General features: G+C 35.0%; 1 protein-coding gene across 1 annotated transcript in view; it reads left to right on the top strand.

The window, feature by feature from the left end:
* Positions 1-19,275, top strand: part of tecta (tectorin alpha) — a 56,319-nt gene extending 37,044 nt beyond the window's left edge. The window contains exons 19-25 of the mRNA XM_056457164.1: positions 313-515; positions 2,612-2,775; positions 3,786-4,034; positions 5,834-5,996; positions 8,715-8,799; positions 8,963-9,082; positions 18,312-19,275. Coding sequence (XP_056313139.1) covers positions 313-515; positions 2,612-2,775; positions 3,786-4,034; positions 5,834-5,996; positions 8,715-8,799; positions 8,963-9,082; positions 18,312-18,415 — 1,088 coding nt within the window. The 3' untranslated portion in view covers positions 18,416-19,275. The remainder of the gene's footprint in view (positions 1-312; positions 516-2,611; positions 2,776-3,785; positions 4,035-5,833; positions 5,997-8,714; positions 8,800-8,962; positions 9,083-18,311) is intronic.
* Positions 19,276-23,447: the final 4,172 nt, after the last annotated feature.

The raw sequence follows: 23,447 nt of genomic DNA, 5'->3' as shown, positions 1-23,447 counted from the left end.
CATCCAGACCCCTGTCCATATTTTTGGCTCCCCTTAAAAACATTTCCATTATGTTCCATGTGGTTTGCATGAGTTGTAAAAAATTGCAGTGCACTTCTTAATTTGTTTGCATTGTGAGGATTTGCAACACGTATGCTGTCAAACCGATGAAGATCTTTTCTTAATGTTTCTATAGACTGTATTCAATGTTGAGTCATCAGTCGGCCATATTGGAGGCACCGAACATAAACAATGCCCCTGAACCAAATTAAATGTACGTAGAAAACCTTTCACAGTCAGTTATATCCAGGACATGTTGTTCTTGTGATGTAGGTGAAGATGACATCATCCAGGCTGAAGTGACCTGTAAGCACGCTCAGATGGAGGTTTCCATCTCTAAGTGCCGTCTGTTCCAGTTGGGCTTTGAGAGGGAGGATGTACGAATCAATGACCAGCACTGCCCTGGTATCGAGGGAGAGGACTTCATCTCCTTCCACATCAACAATACTAAGGGACACTGTGGCTCTATTGTACAGGTGAACAAATCTATCCCCTCTCTTTCATTAACAACGCTGTTCAAGAGCAGAATGTCTCAGCTCTGCCTCTTGAGACAAAATGAAAAAACTATTCAGTTCATACGCATTTCTATATTTTGTGAACAAAGAAGTTTGTTTAATGAAATATGTTTAGACCAGCATACTAGTTTAAATGTATTTGTTAATGTTAAGTGAATGTGTTTGTTTCATTAGGGTCAGATCAGTCTCAAAATAATACATTTACAAAATGGAATTCATACATCCACAACAATTCACATTTACAAAATCCAATTCGTAAATTCAGATCAAAACTCATTGTAACACGGGGAGTGACACAGACAACTGAAGTTTGGATCCACGTGCAGGTTTATTTGGCAGTCAGGCAAGCAATGGTCAACACAGGTGCAAACAGGTGTATAAAGGTAAATCCAGAATCGTAGTCACTATAACAGGCGAGAGGTCGGAAGGCAGGCGGCAGACAGGGACAATAAGAATAAACATGACTAGGGTCAAAACACAGGACAACAAGACTAGGAGACCGCGTTGAAATGTCACTATACAGATAACAAGACTCGGCAAGGTGAGTGTGTGTGCTACTTAAATGGTGTTTTTAATCAGTCTTTGACGATCCTCAGGTGGTGCGAGTGTAATTAGTAGAGACTTGGAGCAGGTGTGAGTGTGTGTGTGTGGCATGACTGAATATGTAGTCCATTTACAAGCAGATTTGTTGTCCATAAGGATTGGGAGTGAGATCCAGCGATCTATGAAGTAACGATCGCTGGTGATCGTGACACTCATAAATACACAAATCTAATTTGTAAATTCAAAACACAATACTTAATACACAAATCCAGTTCGTAAATTCAAAACACGATTCATAAATACACAAATTCAGTTTGTAAATTCAAAATCCGATTCGTAAATTCAAAACACGATTTGTAAATACACAAATCCAGTTCGTAAATTTAAAAACACAATTCGTAAATACACAAATCCAATTCGTAAGTTCAAAACATGATTCGTAAATTCACAAATTCAATTGATAAATTCAAAACACGATTCGTAAATACATAAATCCAATTCGTAAATTCAAAAAACTATTTGTTAATACTCAAATCTAATTTGTAAACTCAAAACACGAATAGTAAATACACAAATCCTATTCGTAAGTTCAAAACATGATTAGTAAATACATAAATTCAATTTGTAAATTCAAAAAACGATTCGTAAATACACAAATTCGATTCATAAATTCAAAAAACGATTCGTAAATACACAAATTCGATTCATAAATTAAAAAAAATATTCGTAAATACACAAATCGATTCATAAATTCAAAAAACGATTCGTACTGTAAATATACAAATACAATCCATAAATCCGTAAATACACAAATCCAATATATTTGGCCAAAATATTTATGATTTTAACTTGTGAATTCACAAATTGTGTGTCGTATTTATGAATTGTGTTTTGAATTTACAAACTGGATTTTGTAAAAGTGAACTGAGCTGTGCATGTATGAATTTTATTTTGTAAATTTATTATTTTGAGACTGATCTGGCTCCATAGTATAGGCTGTGATTAAAAGTCAGCTGCTTAGCTACAATGTTCATTTAAATAATTAACACACTCATTAAGTAATAGTTGTTTCAAATTGTACATAATGTAATACTTTTACCTTACCTATGTCAGCAGTAAAGCTCTTTTGAAGTTAAATACTATATATATAGTGCTCAGCATAAATGAGTACACCTTATTTAGAACATGAATATTTGTATCCATTTTTCAATGAATATATGTAGTATATTTTGGAGCATTTCAATATTGATGAAAATAATATTTTAGTCACTGAACAGCTATAGAAATAGAAAGATAATACATTTAAATACAGCAAAAACAAATTACTAACTGCAAAATTTCAACTAAATTGTATATATTTTGGTTTCTCTTGATTTTTCTTTTGTTTATTTAATATTTTTCCCTAATATATAAAGTTGCGTGTAGTCATTTTTGTACCGTTTTGTTACCGTAAATGTTCTTAAATTCACAGTAACTTTATGTGTGTGCTTGTGTGTGTGCATTTGTGAGTCTAGTCAAATGGAACACACATTATGTACAAGAACACGGTGTGGATCGAGAGTTTGAACAACACTGGGAATGTAGTGACGCGCGATAAGATGATCAACGTGGAGTTTTCGTGTGCGTATGAACTGGACATCAAGATCTCCTTGGAGACCGTACTGAAGCCAATGCTCAGGTCAGCTGACAGACGCCATTCATTCACCATTACAGAAAACAAAAATCTACAAAGGTTAGGGATGTGCAGTATGCTCTGCTTTCAGAAAGCTGAAAACCTGGAAACTTTGATTTACACTTACCGGCCACTTTATTAGGTACACCTGTCCAACTGCTCGTTAACGCAAATTTCTAATCAGCCAATCACATGGCAGAGACTCAATGCATTAGGCATGTAAACATGGTCAGGACGATCTGCTGCAGTTCAAACCGAGCACCAGAATGAGGAAGAAAGGTCATTTAAATGACTATGAACATGGCATGCCAGACGGGCTGGTCTATTTCAGAAACTGCTGATCTACTGGGATTTTCACGCACAACCATCTCTAGGGATTACAGAGAATGGTCCGAAAAGGAGAAAATGCTGTGGGGGATATTTTCTTGGCACACTTTGGCAGATTCGCATCATGGATGTGCAGCCGACAAATCTGCAGCAACTGCATGATGCCAATGTGTCAATATGGACCAAAATCTCAGAGGAATGTTTCTAGTACCTTGCTGAATCTATGCCACAAAGGATTAAGGAAATTCTGAAGGGAAAAGAGTGTCCAACCCCGTACTAGTAAGGTGTACCTAATAAAGTGGCCGGTGAGTGTATATAGTACAAGTACTATGGAAGTCAATGGTTACAGGCTTTCGGCATTCTTCAAAATATCTTCTTTTGTGTTCAACAGAATGAAAGAAAAGAATGAAATGAAAGAACAGAAAGAAACTAATAAAGATTTGTAACCACTTTAGAGTGAATGAATGATGTTACAGAATTAAAAAAAACATTATTTTTTAGTATTTACTTCATTAAATCAAGTAAATGATTTAAACAGAATTCATTTTTGGTTTTGGCGATGAACTGTCCCTTTAAAATTAACAAATACATGGTGATCGAATACATAATGTAACTCATTACATCAGCATCATACAGTTGACTGCATATAAGATATATTAACTCCCTCTCTTTCTTTCTGCTGTCCACAGTGTTATAAACCTCACACTGCCGACCCAAGAGGGCAACTTCATCACAAAAATGGCCTTGTACAAGAACGCCTCATACCGGCACCCATACCGTGAGGGAGAGGTTGTGCTGAGCACCAGAGACGTTCTGTTTGTGGGGGTGTTTGTGGAGGGAGCAGATGACAAACAGCTTATTCTCATTGTTAACATGTGCTGGGCTACACCATCTCGTTACAGCAATGATCGCCTCCGTTACATTATCATAGAGAGAGGGTAAGGAAAGCTTAGTGCAAAAACAACACATTGGCACTAAGTGTATTTCAATACATATAGTTAAAGTCAGAACAATTAGCCCTCCTGAATCATTAACCCCCTTGTTCCCAAATCCACATGTAGAGGTGTAAATCATACCTGCCAACACTCCCGTTTTTCCAGGTAGTCTCCTGTATTTCAGACCCATCTCCCGCCCACCACCCGTATTGTTCTGTCTCCCGGGAAACTGCCGGATTTGAGCCAGTTGTACATTAAGGAAGCGTTCAGAAAAAAAAAAACACCAGCGAAGGAACTCGACACAGAGGAACATAAACACCTACTGCCAGCTAGTGTTTCGGAAGTGTATTGCAGAGCAACAGAAACATCGCGCAGGAGTATATATGCACGGCTACGTGCAAGGCTTGCACCGTAGGTCATGGCAATCACTTGACGCAGAAGTATAAACCAGGCTTTATGGGGGTATTAGGGGCCGATCACACCGAACGCAGTTTATCCGTTGAGACAACACAATCTCACGGCAATTCGTAACTTTTTGATTTAGTGGCTAATTCGTACGAATTCGTACGATCTAATTCATACAATTTAGTACGATTTGCTCATCCCCCAATGACGGTTGGGTTTAGGGGTGGGGTTAGGTGCCACGCCTCCTTTTTTAAATCGTACAATTTCGTACGACTGAACTCGTACGAATTCGTACGAATTAGCCACTAAACTGACAAAACGTAAAATACTTACGTTTTCTCATGAGATCAGGCTGGTTGAGAGGCACCTCTTTTTAATGGTTTACTAATGGCTGCAAGCGTTTTGCGCGCTGCTTATGCACCCTGTGCACTTTGCATTTTTGCCCTTGCACGGCATGCGCTCTCAGTTAAAAAAAGTCAACTGTGTTACTTTAGCGTTACGTCAGTCTCGGCTGTTTCATTCTCCAATCAAATAAAAGCAGAGGCGGAGTTTCCGTTGAGGTGCATGCAGTGTTTGTGTTGTCAAGATACAAACGGAGACTTTTGAAGATGGGGCAGAGACTTGTGGTTGCTGTTTTGGGTTATCCAGAGCTGTATGACTCACAAATCATAAATATCGCGATATTATTAAATATTAAATTTAAATTAATATCAACAGCAACACTCTCGCACATTACCCAGCTGATTCAGTCGTTGCCTAGTGACATAAAAAGAGCACTGCGCTTCTTTTTTTCTTGTTAACAAAAATGGCAGTGTGGTGCGCCTCACGTTTTTAGAACGTAAATGTGCATTCGGTGTGATCGGCCCCTTAGGCCAGTACGGACCTTTAAAATTTAAAGAATGCGGAAGTAAATGACGTCACAGACCCGGTACCGGATACGCAGAGTTTAAGATTAATAATTCATTTCTAATAAATTATTTATTTTATCTTGATGATGACAGCACATAATATTTTACTAGATATTTTTCAAGATACTAGTATTCCGCTTAAAGTGACATTTAAAGGCTTAACTAGGTTAATTAGGCAAGTTATTGTATAACGATGGCTTGTTCTGTAAGCAATCAAAAAATATTGCTTAAGGGGGCCAATATTATTGACCTCAAAAAATTGTAAAACTGCTTTTATTCTTGCTGAAATAAAACAAATAAGACTTTCTCCAGAAGAAAAAAATATTATAGGAAATACTGTGAAAAAATCCTTGCTCTGTTAAACATCATTTAGGAAATATTTAAGAAATGAGGGCTAATAATTGTGACACCAACTGTATTTAGCACATTGCACATCTAAACACTTGCCAATGAGGTTACAGAGCTTATATTACATAACTGTAATTTCAGGTGTCCGAACATCAAGGATAACACAATAGGCATGGCAGAGAACGGCGTGTCCCTCACTTGCCGCTTTCACGTCACTGTCTTCAAATTCATTGGGGATTATGATGAGGTGCATTTGCATTGTGACGTCACTCTGTGTGACTCAGAGACCAACGCCTGCAAAGTGGTGAGAGATTGTACACACAACGCATGCAAACAAACACTTTTATTTATTTTTTAGGCATTTTGCCATTTAGAAAAATTGAGACAATGCTATTACGCCATTAAAGGGATACAGTAGTTTAGCTGAAAATGAACATTCTGTCATTGTTTACTCACTATTGACTTGTTCCAGACCTGTTTGAGTTTCATTGTTCTGTGGAATACAAAAGCGGATATTTTGAAGTATGTTGGAAACCGTTAACTATTGACATCCATAGTTGGAAAGACTATGGATGTCAGTGGTTACCGGTTTCTAACGTTCTTCAATATATCTTCTTTTGTGTTCCACAGAATAATAAAACTGGTTTGGAACAAGTCAAGGGTGAGTAAATGCTGACAGAAAGGTTATTTTAGTCAACAAAAAGGCTAAACGTGTTGGTCAAAAAACATTTTTGTTAAATGAAATAACAAACAATTCACAATAAGCTAAAAAATTAAAAGTAACTGAAACAACGGTCACTAAAATAATATAATAATTAGCAAACATAATATCGTTTCAGAATTAATAAGCACTCATTATGTGATGTAAAATATGACCGGCGGCTGTTTAAAGAAGTATCTGTAGATGGCCTTTTTACAAACACAATTTTTTCATTTGACAAAAAAATGTAAACTAAGCAAGTTTATAATTAATAATAACATTAATTCCTTACATTTATATAGCGCTTTTCTGGACACTCAAAGCGCTTTACTCATTTTTGGGGGCGAATCTCCTCATCTACCACCAGTCTGCAGCATTCACCTGGATGAAGTGACGGCAGCCATATTGAGCCAGACCGCACACCTGCTTATTAGTGGAGAGGAGACAGAATGATGAAGCCAATTATGATATAAGGACAGTTAGTGAGCAAATTTGGCCAGGATTCCGGACTTAACCCCCTACTCTTTTTGGAAGGACATCCTGGGATTTTTAACAACCACAGAGAGTGAGGTCCTCGGTTTAACATCTCATCCCAAAGACAGAGTAGTATAAAGTCTCCATCAATATACTGGGGCATTAGGACCTACCTAGACAACAGATTCAATTCAATTCACCTTTATTTGTATAGCGCATTTACAATGTAGATTGTGTCAAAGCAGCTTCACATAAAAGGTCACAGTAAATTGGAACAGTGTAGTTCAGTTTTTTAGTGTTTAAGTTCAGTTAAGTTTAGCTCAGTTCAGTGTGGTTTAATAATCACTACTGAGAGTCCAAACACTGAAGAGCAAATCCATCGATGCGCAGCTCTACAGATCCCGAGCCATGCAAGCCAGTGGCGACAGCGGAGAGGGAAAAAAAACTTCACTAATTGGCGAAAGTGAAGAAAAAAAAAACCTTGAGAGAAACCAGAGCACCCCCTGCTGGTCTTACTAACACTGGCAGCAACCTAGCTTTCCCATGTGGTCTACCATCCAGGCATTGATCAGGCTTTAGTGGGCAACCATGAGAGAGTTGCCGGCAAGTTTAACTACATACCTGATCTTTAATATGAAATGTTTTGTTTTAGTTCATCATAATTTTAACTTTTATTTCTGTTAATTGCGTTCTCTGTGATTCAGTGTCTGTTCAAACTATTATTTAATTTTATTACTAAGAGCAGGCCTGTAGCCCGGGTTCGAAAGACTCAATACTGACAAACTCTAGAATTTGGCCCCTATATGAGCTCATTTGTCCCATTTTTGACAGTATGCCATCATAAATTGTGAAAATAACCGATAGAAGAAGGCTTTAAGACAATTTTAATTTTTAATTATTCAAATTAAAAAATTCTGACATAAAAAATAGTTTGTTATTTATCTCCAGGTTACAGTTTTAATATGTATTCTAGTTGGTTTTTTAAAAAGTTTTAACAGATTTCTAATAGTTTTTTTTTCTAATAGTTTTTATGATGCATGATAATAAATTTGTATTTTAAAATAAGTATTTTTTCACACTTTTAAAACTATTAAAAATTCTTAATTTAAAATTCTAATCTTATAACATTATTTATAAAACTGTAATAACTTTAAATTATCAATAAAACAGTTTATTTCATTTCTAAATAAACACTTTGTGGTAAAATAGCATAGTAAGCACTTTGACAAAATTGTAGGATATATTTCTGTTGCATCAAAAAGTGCGGTTATGATCACCATGTGACGAGCTAATGCAGAAAAGATCAATGCTTAAAGTCTCCCTAAAGTGCAGTATTTGAAGCTCTTTTTTTTTATATAATAATTGAGGAGAATAACTGCAAAAAAACTGCACTTTTGGAGAAAAAAGAGCCACCCCATTCAATACGCTGGCTAAAGGCCTAAAGAGCTTTATAAAACTGTGCAAACACTAAACTTTGCTTTGGTCAACACTTGATGTGTTCTGTTAACTCTTCAAATCTAGAATTATTAAAACAAAAACTGAAACTAAATATATTAAACCAAATAGAAACGTGTTCATGAAATAAAAACTTGCAAAACCATTAATGAAATCAAATAAACTAAACTGAAATGTTCAGCGAATTTAAAAATAGTATTAAAAAAAAAATAATAATTTAAAACTGTCTAACTATAATACCTTTGGTGGACAGCACATTCATTTTTCAGTGAACTATTCCTTTAAAACAGGTTGGATTGACTGATTTAGAGTAGATTTGGTGATGTTTGTAAGTCTTGCTCATCTTGGAGATCTGCTTCTTTTAGATTGATAATAATTCTAATGCTATTACAGAATTGCCCTCATAACAAAAGGAGTTATACAGACTACAGTCAGCATAAAGAACAGATCCTGTCAGTGGGACCAATCAGAAGAAGAGGTTTGGAGTATTTTTCAGAATTGTGCAAGTGTGTGAGAGATATGTGTGTAGATTAAGACTGGAGGCAATAGGATGTGGGTGTATAATTGGGCGTTTTGTCTATGTGCGTATTAGCAAGGAGATTACAGCTATAAGAGTGCCTGCGTGTGTATGTGTGTTTCAGATTCAGACTGGTGTGAAGACAATAATGGTGGCTGTGAGCAGATCTGCACTAGTCAAGTAACTGGTGCTGTGTGCAGCTGTGTGACGGGAATGCTACAGAGAGACGGGAAGAGCTGCAGAGGTAAAACGTGAACACACACACGCACACATTCACATGTACTGCTTATTTATTTATTTATTTATTTATTTATTTATTTATTTATTTATTTATTTATTTATTTATTTATTCAATAAGCAGATGCTTGAATAACAGTACATGACATATGAACATGTCTACCAAGAACAGGTATATAATATAATCTGCTGGTTTTACATATTATAAATTTTCCCAACCCAAATTGAGCCCCACAAACAAAAAAAATAAGAAAAAAATATGATAATTGGTGAAAAAATAATTTTAAAAGAAAAATACATTTTAAAAAGGGAAAGAAAGGGGAGTCCATCTAGTACTGCTTGTTCATTTTCAATTGGTGGATTTTGTGTTAAGTGAGCTGACCGCTACAGTGAAAAATCGTAGGGCTGTAATTGTAATTATGAGCAGTCTCGTGTGACATTACACACATATTCACCAGTAACTTTAGGTATTTTTGCTTTGCTAAAAGAAACCCAAACAAATCACAGCAGAACAGAGCAATGTTTTTATGCCAAACTAGAATTGGATGGATTATTGTAATAAACAGATCTGTAAACAGCAAAAGTTTATGATTATTATTATTTGTGACCCTGACCCACAAAACCAGTCATAAGTGTTCATTTGTTTGGAAATTGAGATTGACCTGAATAAAATTTTGCTTTCCATTGATGTATGGTTTGTTAAGATAAGGACAAAAGTTGACTGAGATACAATTAAATATATATACAGTGCTCAGCATATATAAGTACACCCCTAAAATCTATCTTTTATTTTTAATAGGAAGCTCTACAATATTATATTTGTCCAAATACAGTACATTAGATTAGTCCGTACTGAAGCCAAATCTGCAGCTTATCTAACAAAATAACTTGCGATAACGGTCCAAAAACTAGTACACCCAAATTTATATGTTAGGGAAAAATATCAAATACAAATTTAAAAAGGAGGAAAAATTAAGAGAAGCAAAAAATTTAGTCTTGTAAAAATTTAAGTCTTAGTCTGTAACTTTGTAGGTTGTAATTAGTTTTTGCAATATTTTTCTTAAATTTAATTGTATTATCTTTCAATTTCTAAATATGTTTGGTGACTAAAATATTATTTTCATAAATATATCTGTTTAATAAATCTGTTTTGTTTAAATGCACCAAAATACATTGCCTATATTCACTGAGAAATGGATCAAAACATTCATTTTCAAAATGGGCTGTACTCAATTATGCTGAGCACTGTGTAAATACTCAGAAAGATGCCTTTAAAGTTGGCAAAAGTTCTTTGATATGCTGATCAAAAATTGAGCTGGTGATTCATTCTGCTGTGGCAACCCCTGAAAAATCAGGGATTAAGCTGAAGCTAAATTAATGAATTAATGAAAATTTTGAGTTTCATATACTGTATTTACGGTACACCGCAAATAAAGGCTTTTCTTACCTAGAGTTTTTGTTTTGTTTCTAGCTCAACTATCTAAAAAACTTAAAAAAAAATAAAACTAAACACTAAGTACAAATATTGTTTTGATTTCAGAAATAATGAATCAAAATGAAGTTAATTTTTCCTTTAAAACAGAAATATAATTTGCCATTGTGGTACACTCAAACAAAATATTTATTTTTACTTGTTCAAACTACTCAATTAAAATGAGCTGAAATGAGCTTCTTGAGATTTCGTTGGGACTTAATTTTTTTTATGTTCAATCTACGTAAATTTGTTAAAAGTGTCAAGTTAACTTAATCGATTTGTGTTAGGACAACATGAATGAATTGTGTGGAACCTTGCATTTTTTACAGTGTGTGTAAAATAAACTTGTTTTAGGTTTGAAATAAGATTATTTTACTTATGAAATAGGATTATTTTACTCATGAAATAAGATTATTTTACTCATCCACTGGCAGATAATTGAGCTTGTTTTAAGGAAAACTTAATTTTTACTCTTTTTTTTTTAAACACATTATTTCACTTGAATTTTTAGATATTGAAACTCTAATTAATAAAGACTTTTTCTTTATTTCAGTGTAGGAAATTGACAAAATATCTTCATGGAACATGATCTTAATATTCTGATTTTTTTTTTAACATAAAAGAACATTTTGACCAATACAGTGTATTTTTGCCTATTGCACCAAATATACCAGAGCAACATTCAAACTCTTTTTGTGGTCCAGGGTGACATTTATCATTTTGTTCATCACTGCAATCTACAAAAATGAGTGCAACTTTTAAAAATCTGATGCCTAAATACAATCACCACAAGTAAAGAAATAAACTTATAGGTCATTGACAACTAAATAGAAAACTTTTAATGCATCTTGGCAGTATATAAGCAAACCCTGAATGAGTGAAGTAAGTCAGTATTAGCCATTTACAAAATTAGTCCTCTGCTTTTGATCCAGCCGAGTGCACACACACACAGACACAAGTGAGAAATGAAAGAACACACACACAGCCTGTGAGCAAAAACATGGAGCAGTGGTTATCAAAAGTGAGATATTCCTGGCAGGACCAGGAATCAAACCTGCAACCTTTGGATCCCTCCCTAACTAGGCCATTAGTATTTACAAAAAGCTTTTTTAAATGCAAAGGAAAACTGTTCAGTACTGTAGTTTCTGTACAAACAAATGGTCACATGATTTAAAAAGCACCACTATTAACCTTTTAACACCTCTTTCAGGCTTAATTAAAATAATAATTATAATTAAAGTAGCTTGCAAGACCGTGAATACAATCACAAAGGTTGTACATGAGTAGATGAATTCACTTGTTCAGCATGGAAACTCCAGGTTGTGTAATTCCCTGTGCAACAAATCATGTCAATACAAGTCCGGCTACTAGAACAAGTTATGCCACCATTTAAAAAAAAAACAAAAATAGCTAACTAGGAAATGTCATCAGATCTCCTCCAGGATTCCCCAGATATATCCGAAACCATCCACTACACCCTCATTCACTATTCCCTACATTTCTTCACTAATACTGTCCACCGAATGAGCAAATAAAAATGCATAGATGGATGCTGTCTGCATTTTGGTTGTATAATTCATTCTACATTGCAGCTATTATATAATTTTTCCTTACAAAACAAACAAGTGTACTTGAAATGATTGTTTCATGGCATCCACTCGGCTATTTTATGAGAGATGCAACTTTGAGTGTGTTTTGTAGTTCAGCAGGATGCAGACAGACTTTTCGCGAATTGACAGTCGTGTCTCCGAGCAGCATAAAGTAGTGGCTTCCTGAATTAGAAGCTGATGAATAATTCAATGACTCACTCTACAGACAGCACACAGTCATTTGTTCTGGAATTAATCTGTGTATTTAAGCAAATTGGGTGATTAAATGACCTGTTTTAGAGCTGCCCTACTGTTGAATAACACCCTTCAACACTGACATTCCTATTCAGACTGAACTGAATCATCATTTCACAGACTCAAATTGTAACACTTTATATATATATATATATATATATATATATATATATATATATATATATATATATATATATATATATATATACTGTATATATACCGTGCATACAGGGGTTGGACAATGAAACTGAAACTGTTTTTAGACCACAGTAACTGATTAGTATGATGTATGGCCTGCTTTTGTGGCCAATACAACATTGATGCTCTTGGGAATGACAGACACAAGTGCTTCACAGTGGCCCGAGGGATTGTGAGCCATTTTTCTTGCAGAATAGAGGCCCGGTCACTACGTGATGCTGGTGGAGGAAAACATTTCCTGACTCGCTCCTCCAAAACACCCCAAAGTGGTTTCATTATGTACAGATCGGGTGACTGTGCAGGCCATGGGAGATGTTCAACTTCACTTTCATGTTCATCAAACTACTCTGTCACCAATCTTGCTGTGTGCATTGGTTCAGAAGTCCTTGGATGTGCCCCGTTGGCCGCAAACTAATGAATTATTGACTACGTTTACATGGACATCAGTAATCGAATTATTTGCTTTAATCTAATTAAGACAATAATAAGATTAAGTTGTTTACATGAGCTGCTTTTTGAATGTTCCTTTCATGATCCCGTTTTAAATGTTATAGCACATAATTCGATTAACGTCATTGCGTCAACGACCTATCCGCATTTCCTCCGGAGTTTCATGTAATTTCGGGTGTTTCATTTTTTGGTTTGTCGACTTTAACTGCAGTTTGGCTCTTTCACGTTCATCCACGAACATTTAAGGCACGCCCTCCGTGACATACGAGATATTGGATGCATCTATGAACTGTTGGAAGAGATGTTTTAATGAAGTTCATACCGCATGCTGAATGGAAGAAAAAAACCCTCCGCATTCTACGATGCAGGTGTCTGTGATCTGCACTGAGTAGGTGCAAAGAGTGTCAAACAGCCGCGCGCACGCGCGTGTGTGTGGCTGAGGACTATCCTGTCGCAAATCGCTGCGAAAAGTCCTACATGACGGTATTAATTCGATTAAGGCGTTAACATGTCTGTGCTGCTCTTCATTAATGCGACTAAAATCGACATACTCCACACGTCTTAATTCGATTTAATTCGAAATCGCTGTTTACATGGTAGACTCCTAATCAGAGTATTGTCTTAATCGCATTGAAACCCAATTATTGGTGTCCATGGAAACGTAGTTACTGTGGTCTAAAACCAGGTGTTTCAGTTTCTTTGTCCAACCCCTGAAGCACTTTGGGAGATACACAGTTGAAGTCAGAATTTTTAGCCCTCCATTGAATTTTCTTTTGTTTTATAAATATTTCCCAAATGATGTTTAACAGAGCAAGGAAATTTTCACAGTATATCTGATAATATTTTGTCTTCTGGAGAAAGTCTTTTTTATTTTGGCTAGAATAAAAGCAGTTTTTTAAAAAACATTTTAAGGTCAAAATTATTAGCCCCTTTAAGCTATTTTTTTTTCAATAGATACAGAAATTACCCTAACCTGCCTTGTTAACCTAATTAACCTAGTTAAGCCTTTAAATGTCACTTTAAGCTGTATAGAAGCGTCTTGAAAAATATCTAGTCAAATATTATTTACTGTCATCATGGCAAAGATAAAATAAATCAGATATTAGAAATGAGTTATTAATACTATTATGTTTATAAATTTGTCAAAAAAAAATCTTCCCTCCGTTAAACAGAAATTGGGGAAAAAAATAAACAAGGGGGCGAATAATTCAGGGGGGCTTATAATTTCTGACTTTAACTGTATATGATGTGTTTGTGTGTCTGTGTGTGCATATCTGAGATTGTTTGGATTTCATTTGCAAAAACCACTTTGGGAGATTTGTGTTTGAAACACACTCCATCATGTAAAAGGTACTCCTCCCGAAACTTCCACAAATGAATCTGTCAAAGCACACTACTGTACATCTACTGCTTCAGGGTAACTGGATATCCAAATACTACTGAAATAAGCATCTACTTAGAAATGACATACCTCCTCAGCAGGAAGACTGTTTTAGGCATTACACTCTGCAGGCCTACATACATCTTCATTAATTGTAGTAAAATCTAAATGAATTCTCTGGTATGTTTGACGCTCTTCCAGCTCTCAGTCTAAAGTTGAAATCAGTTGATGTTCCAAGTTACTATCCCAAGTACTAACTATGCCGACCCTTCGGAAATCAGAGACAGGGCGTGCTCAAAGTGGTACGGCCTTAAGCAAGAAACTCCTCCACATAAATCTCAATTGCACACCCAGAATACATTGTGTTCCCAAACATCAAAAACCCACCTCCAAACTCAACATCACATGACAGTGTGTGGCATCTGTTTGTTTTTCTCCTTACAGGAACTTAATTTTTTATTTATTTATTAATTTATTTATTTACTTAATTACTTATTTATTTATTTACTTATTTACTTATTTATTTACTTATTTACTTACTTACTAACTTATTTATTTACTTACTTATTTATTTACTTACTTATTTACTTACTTATTTACTTACTTACTTATTTACTTACTTATTTACTTACTTACTTATTTACTTACTTATTTACTTACTTATTTACTTACTCACTTACTAACTTATTTATTTACTTACTTACTTATTTATTTACTTACTTATTTATTTACTTACTTATTTACTTACTTATTTACTTATTTATTTACTTACTTATTTACTTACTTATTTACTTACTTATTTACTTACTTATTTACTTACTTACTTATTTACTTACTTATTTACTTACTTATTTACTTACTTATTTACTTACTTACTAACTTACTTATTTACTTACTTATTTACTTACTTATTTACTTACTTATTTACTTACTCACTAACTTACTTACTTATTTACTTACTTATTTACTTACTTATTTACTTACTTACTAACTTACTTATTTACTTACTTATTTACTTATTTACTTACTTATTTACTTACTCACTTACTAACTTATTTATTTACTTACTTATTTACTTATTTACTTACTCACTTACTTATTTATTTACTTACTTATTTACTTACTTACTTACTTATTTATTTACTTACTTATTTACTTACTCACTTACTTATTTACTTACTTACTCACTTACTAACTTACTTACTTATTTACTTATTTACTTACTCACTTACTAACTTACTTACTTATTTACTTACTTATTTACTTATTTACTTACTTATTTACTTACTCACTTACTAACTTATTTATTTACTTACTTATTTACTTATTTACTTACTCACTTACTTATTTATTTACTTACTTATTTACTTACTTACTTACTTATTTATTTACTTACTTATTTACTTACTCACTTACTTATTTACTTACTTACTCACTTACTAACTTACTTACTTATTTACTTATTTACTTACTCACTTACTAACTTACTTACTTATTTACTTACTTATTTACTTACTTATTTACTTACTTACTTACTTATTTACTTACTTATTTACTTACTTATTTACTTACTTATTTACTTACTCACTTACTAACTTATTTATTTACTTACTTATTTACTTACTTATTTACTTACTTACTTATTTATTTACTTATTTATTTATTTATTTATTTATTTATTTATTTATTTATTTATTTATTTATTTATTTATAGCATGCTCTTTTCCCAGGAAGTGACTTTTTTTCCTTCTTCGGATCACATGCTTCATTCACAAATGTTTATTTGCCAGTTTTGTGCACAATTAAATTTCACAATTTTGAATGGAAGCATTGACAACACCATTCAGTGACTAGAGCTACTTCCAAAACTGCTTACTACTTGAGTAGGTACTTCATTTAAATTTAAGTGTACTTTCTAAATTTAAAAAAGGTATGTTTTATAGGTATGAATGGAGTTGGGGTTCACCACTTTCTGCCTTTTTTTTGTTGCCTACCCACCAACCTGACTTCACCAAATCAGACATGTTCTTGGATTAACATCTATGTTGATCCTGGGACAACATTCCAACCAGCCAATCAGAGCCAATCAGAATTAAGAGATATGTTTATCATTTATGTTCAGTTTAGCCTAGCGGTTAGGTTTATGAACTTCTACATGATTGTTACTCAACTATTATTCCCCTCTGATCTTAGAATAGTAGGTAGGGAATAGGTACATATTCAAACAAAAATGATGTTCCAGGATCAACAAAATCATGACGTGTATCCACTACCATAGCATCATGGGATAGTAAAGTGTCTATTATATGCCTACAACAGAATTCAGACAACAGCAGTATCAGGTTGCTTTTGGCTTAGGGTGTACTTACACTAGTTACAGTTGTATTGAATCGTGCCGAAGCGCGCTTGTCCCCCATCCACTTTCCCCCTCTGCCTGCGCTCACATTGCATTTTACCTTCTGAGCCTGAGCACGCTTACGTCATCGATGATGCGACTGTTCAGTTTAACAGAAGAGTGTGTGGAGTTTGCATGTTCTCCCTGCGTTCACGTGGGTTTCCTCCGGGTGCTGCGGTTTCCCCCACAGTCCAAAGACGTGGTACTGGTGAATTGGATAGGCTAAATTGTCTGTAGTGTGAGAGTGTAAATCAGTGTATATGGATGTTTCCCAGAGATGGGTTGCGGCTGGAAGGGCATGCGTTGTATAAAACATGTGCTGGATAAATTGGCGGTTCATTCCGCTGTGGCGACCCCGGATTAATAAAGGGACTAAGCTGAAAAGAAAATGAATGAATGAATGAATGTTGGATCCAACATAGATTCATTCTGAAAGCGTAATCCTATAGACATCTTTGGTGACTGCAAATTATGTAGCCAGAAGAATTTATAAAGAAGTCTTTAAAAAGAATGCTACGGGGTGGTATGACGCCGTTCCTTTTCGCACTTACCAGCTGACCGGTTATCTTTGTATGAACGGCTTTCCCGCTGTTACCAGTTTGTCGAGTTAGCTCGCCATGTACATTGACAGACTTGAAACAGAGAAAGGAGTTGATGATGGTGTTCGAGTCTGGCAATGAATGGTTCCACAAAGTGGGTAAGACAAAAACAGAAGCCAAAAAATAAATAAATAAACAAGTAAATAACAGGGTGAGATTGTGGTAAAATCTGAAAACCTGGTAAAAATCAGACGAGGGCTTTTTTTTCTGTATTGCTTTTTAAAACTGTCGGTTGGGTTTAGGGAAGTGGGTGGGCGGGTCAATCAGTGTTTTTAAAAACACTATTGACTGGGGTTAGAGAAGGAGGAGGGTGGGTCAGTCGATCGGTCGGTCAGTCAATCAGTCAGTCGACAGTGGCCTCTTGTGGATTTGTGTGAGAACAGCAGGTGAGAATGGCACTCGCGAGAGAAATCTGAGATCTCAAAAACCATACACAGCGGCCTCTGGTGGATTTACGTGAGAACAGCAAGCGCGAAGGGCACTCCTGAAAGAAATTTAAGATCTAAAAAAGCGCACACAGCGGCCTCTGGTGGATTCGCGAAAAAAAACGTAGTTCTTAGGACGTATTTGACGCTCTCTAGAAATGTATATAGGGGTACATTTTTAGGAGTTTATTTTTTAAAGTAGTATAAGTATTAAAAACTTTCATCGATTTAAGAATCTGATGACCTTTAAATGCGTCATCACCATCTTGTAAAAAGGGTCCATAACAGTCATCCATAGACATCACGATTTTGCCTGTTTCAGATTCTCTGTAATTCCAAACCAAAATGAGTCTTGTGCATTCTTCATGACCTAACCATGACGTCCTGTTACGCACATACACACACACAGACATACACTTAAATTCCTTGAGCCTCAATTCTAATGAATGTCTCTTTCTCTGTCTTTACAGTCACCAGTATGAGTACTGACCTTCAACCCCTGCTTCTTCTGGCAGCTGCTGTTGTAAGCGTCAACATCGTACTTCAAACACACACCTCGGTTTTCTTCTCTTAACACACACCAAGCAAGGCTGAGAGAGGGAGAGAGAGAGAGAGAGAGTTGTGTATACAGACAAAACGGAGGAGAAAAGCAAAACAGAGCCAGTCAAGGGATATGCATGTGCATCAGCTGCCTTGCGGTGAAGACCACCTCTGTGCAGATCCCTTCACCCAAGTGAAAACTGTGATCAAATACATCCAAGTGATCCTTCACCAGCTGGATATCTCAGACGTAAAACAACGTGCCTCGGTCCAACATAATAACATGACAGCCTGAAAGCACACAACTGTTTTCTTTGGCACAAAATCGTAATGCCAGAAACCAAAAACCGTCACTTTGAAATGTAGTGATAGCGAGACGGCTACTGAATATTCCACTGCCACTAATGACAGATTAGCAAGTGTTACTTATTAGATGATGAATTTTCCTGAGAATCACCGAAGAGTGAGAGCACGTGTTGCAAGAATGGATGATAATTCTCAACACCAGTTATGTTTTTGTGGTTTCGTTTTATCTAGCTGATTTGATGAAATGCGTACCCTCTGTAATTTTGTTTCTTATTTAAAGTCCCCCTTTTTGTTTGCCATACTAAAGTATTGCTGAGATCAAAATGCCAATCAACATTTGTATTACTTTGTATTCCCGTGGACAGGGTTTTAAATTAACACTCGACAGGCACCAAATGCAAGAAAAAATCTGTGTTGGTGAGTATATGAAATAGAGTTACTTGCCGGTTGAATTGTTTTTTACAATCTTTTTTTTTATTAATTCTAACATTATAACTGAGAATGTGACATGATTTAGCATGGTAATTGCAGCGACTGCATTGTAATTATATAAATACATATGAATTATATAAATATCTGAAGCACAGTACTGTAATCTGTTGATGGGAGCAGCTCATGAAAACAGTGTTTTAATAAATGTTGCTCAACACAAACTTCATCTCTGCAAGTGCTGAGTCGTGAAACTGCACCATGCGCCAAACATCTTCATCAAAAATGGATTGTTTCTCTGTGTTTTCTATAATTACAATAGCTCTAAGATTCAAAGGAACAGTCTCCTAGTGTTAAACAGCCGATCATCTGGTCTGGTGGAAGCACTTTTAGCATAGCTTAGCATAAATCATTGAATTGAATTAAATCATTGCTCTTGCTGCAGCCATGATACGGCATCAAAGTTCCTTGATGCCAAAATGGGAGTATATATACACTGTAAGAAGTAATTAGTTACTTTAAAAAAGTGAGTAAACTCATTGCCTTAAAAGCAACAAGTGTACTTTACTGTAAAAAGTGAGTAAATCTATTGTAACTTGGAATAGCCAAGTTGACTTCACTTTATTTTTATAAATTGTGCATATAACTAATTTACTTAATCATTTTAAAGCAATGGATTTGCTCACTTTTTTACGTAAAGTCAACTAATCACTTTAAAAGCAATGAGGTTTACTCATATTTCTTTACGTAAAGTCAACTAATCACTTTAAAAGCAATGAGGTTTACTCATATTTCTTTACGTAAAGTCAACTAATCACTTTAAAAGCAATGAGGTTTACTCATATTTCTTTACGTAAAGTAAACTAATCACTTTAAAAGCAACGAGGTTTACTCATATTTCTTTACGTAAAGTAAACTAATCACTTTAAAAGCAATGAGGTTTACTCATATTTCTTTACATAAAGTCAATTAATTACTTTATAAGCAACGAGGTTTACTCATATTTTTTTACGTAAACTAATCACTTTAAAAGCAATGAGGTTTACTCATATTTCTTTACATAAAGTCAATTAATTACTTTATAAGCAACGAGGTTTACTCATATTTCTTTACGTAAACTAATCACTTTAAAAGCAATGAGGTTTACTCATATTTCTTTACGTAAAGTAAACTAATCACTTTAAAAAAGCAATGAGGTTTACTCATATTTCTTTACGTAAAGTAAACTAATCACTTTAAAAAAGCAATGAGGTTTACTCATATTTCTTTACGTAAAGTAAACTAATTACTTTAAAAGCAATGAGGTTTACTCATACTTCTTTACGTAAAATCAACTAATCACTTTAAAAGCAATGGGGTTTACTCATATTTTTTTACGTAAAGTAAACTAATCACTTTAAAAGCAATGGGGTTTACTCATATTTTTTTACGTAAAGTCAAGTAATCACTTTAAAAGCAATGAGTTTACTAATTTTTTTAACGTAAACTAATCACTTTAAAAGCAATTGGGTTCACTCATTTTTTTAAAGTAAGGCAAACTAATCACTTTTTAAAGTGTTGTTCCTATACATACTGGACTTGAAAATAGCAACTTTTCATTTTACGTTTGTCTTATGATGTAACTACAGAAGATTCAAACTTTAAAATGGAAAATTTTATCGAACTTTTAGCAAAATGCTAATGGTCTAATCTGATTCAATGATTTATGCTAAGCTAAGCTACAAGTGCTATCGCCAGATGCAAAGATCTGCTGAATGAATTCAAAAATGGTCAAATTGAATCATTTAACTCTAGGGATGTTGTAAAATTTCCAAAAACAGAAGAGTGTTCCTTAAATTTTTTTTGATGGATAGAAAAATGTAATTTTTTTATAATTTTTATAAAGGGTCATTTTAACACTCTCATATTATTAAACAATTCAGCTGATCTCCTGGGGCCTCATCTATCAACACTGCGTACGCCAGATTTCACGATCACATTTGGATTTACTAACGATGAAATTAACGTGAGAATGTGCGTTGGTCCACGCCAATCTGGCGTACGTGCATTGCTTGCTTGTCTTTGTTTCATTTCCATTGGCGACTCCTAGAGGCAATTGTGTTAAATTGTACACTACAAAGTATCTTTGAGCCATGCAATCGCAGCTGTGTGGGACGGGATCATCCGCATGTCTAGCAGGAATATAAGGTTTCCATACCTTGCAGTTGACCAGCCAAACATTAAAGCGCAACTTGCAGCGATCGCCGGTTTCCCAATGTAATCGGAGCGATCGACTACACGCACATTGCTTTAAAGGCGCCATCTGAAGATGAATTTGCATACGTGAATCTGAAACATTTCCATTCAATAAATGTGCAAGTAATATGTGATGCTCAAATGCGCTTAACATAATACACACACTTATTAATGATTCCTACTTGTCTTCCTCGTGATGAAGAGTAGGCAAAATCTGATATATAGTGGGGGAAAAAAGAAGAATGAGTTCATCAGACATGGATTCAAACTGGGTTCATGATCGATTGTGTCAAAACATGTTGCCATGCGCTTTACCAGCTACACCACTCATGCTGCTGTTTGCTGCTCTCTTTAGTTGTGTTGTCTCTGTCAATCAAACGGTGAAGTGCGGGAATCATTCAACTAGCTCATTTCAAGGAGGTGTGCTATTTGCACTAGGACCAGCGGGTACATTGATGCCATGACCTAGATGAAAGTGTGGTTTAGGGGGGTGAGTGTAGCAAAGGCCATGGTCTTAAGCCTCCTTGGTAGAGCAACCAATGCACATGCTGAAGGTCGCCGGTTTGATCCCAGCTCAGTTCAGTTAGGTGGTATAGGACTGGTGGGTTACATAACTACAAAAATTCAAGCATTAAAAGGGAAGCTTATCAAATCTCTTTATTAATTTTTTAGCAAAAAGCTAATGGTCTAATACGATTCAATAATCTATGCTAAGCTAAGCTAAAAGTGCTCCCGCCAGAGGCAAACATCTGCTGAATGGATTCAAAAATGGTCAAACTAAACCGTTAAGAGAGTTGTAAAATTAGCTTATTCCCCCCAAAAAGTGGAGTGTTCCTTTAACATTTGGAGGAAAGAAAAATAAATAAATGTTAGTTATGTAATATAACAATAATAACAACTATAATAATAAATTAACTTCAACATGTTTTTCCTAAATTTTGGGCCCATTTTTTATAAAACAATGTACACAGAGTAAATGTTCTCAAGTTTCTTGCTATAGGCTACCAATGTTAATTTGAAGCCCTGTCTGTGAATACAAATTAGTGAACAGTGTTTGTTACCAACACTGTTTTTAAGTAGCCAACATTTAGGCACATTTCAGGGGAAAAACTGAACATTTGGCATCCACTGTCACTGTAGGACAAAACTACAATAGAAGTCATTAGGTACTTGAACTAACATTTTTCAAAATATCTTCTTTTCTGATTCTTTTGTGTCTTTGAGTAATTCCAAACCTCTTTGAGTTTCTTTTCTCGATTGAACACAAAAGTAGCTACTTTGGAAAATGTTAGTAACTGGTGCCCATTGACCTCAATAGTTCTTTACCCTAATATGTCAATCGATGGGTATTGTAAACAACATTTTTAAAAGCATCCTCCTTTGGGTCGGACAGAAAAATGAAAACAAAATCGTTTGGATCAACTCAAAGGTTGTTAGAAAATGGTGAATGGTAGGTCAACATCCATATTTGAGCAAAATTAATTTTGGTCTGAACCATGTCGTTAAAAGCATCACTTGGATAAGGTGTATATAGTAGGCCATGTTTGATAGATGTGACCATTTTGTCCTTGTACAAAAATACTCAATGTACTGTATGAATCACTGACATTTAAAGTGAATTTTAGAGTCATCGAATCCATTTGCAATTTAGTCTTGTAATATCACCCATACTTGACTTGATGATGATGATATTAATGAAAGATGCTGTTTCTGATCTCTCATGAACACCACACAACTGTATTTCCTGGTATAATAGTCACCTGGCTTCTGGTGACCAGACCTTTGATGTCCATCCATACTGTAACAATGTTTATTATTCTAGGGATTGTTTGTTCGTTCGTTCCTCTGTTTGTTTGTTTTTAATTCGATATGATTTATTTGAGAATAAAGTGAACATTTCACGTTGATTCTGCTTCTATTCATAGTGCCGTTAGTCATCATGGCTTCTGCACCAAGCCGAAGATAGAGCGCGCGCGCGTGAGGGAACGAGCCGCGTTGCTTGGCAACCGCTTGGGAGGCGGTTCCTTAAATCCTGACTTGAGAAAGGCACAAATATCTGAGCAGGAGTCAGTGCTGGTATGCTGTCACTCCAAGCA

The sequence above is a fragment of the Danio aesculapii genome, chromosome 5 (genome assembly GCF_903798145.1).
Source record: "Danio aesculapii chromosome 5, fDanAes4.1, whole genome shotgun sequence".
In the NCBI taxonomy this organism is placed as follows: domain Eukaryota; kingdom Metazoa; phylum Chordata; class Actinopteri; order Cypriniformes; family Danionidae; genus Danio; species Danio aesculapii.
This window is presented reverse-complemented; position numbering and strand designations above follow the sequence as displayed.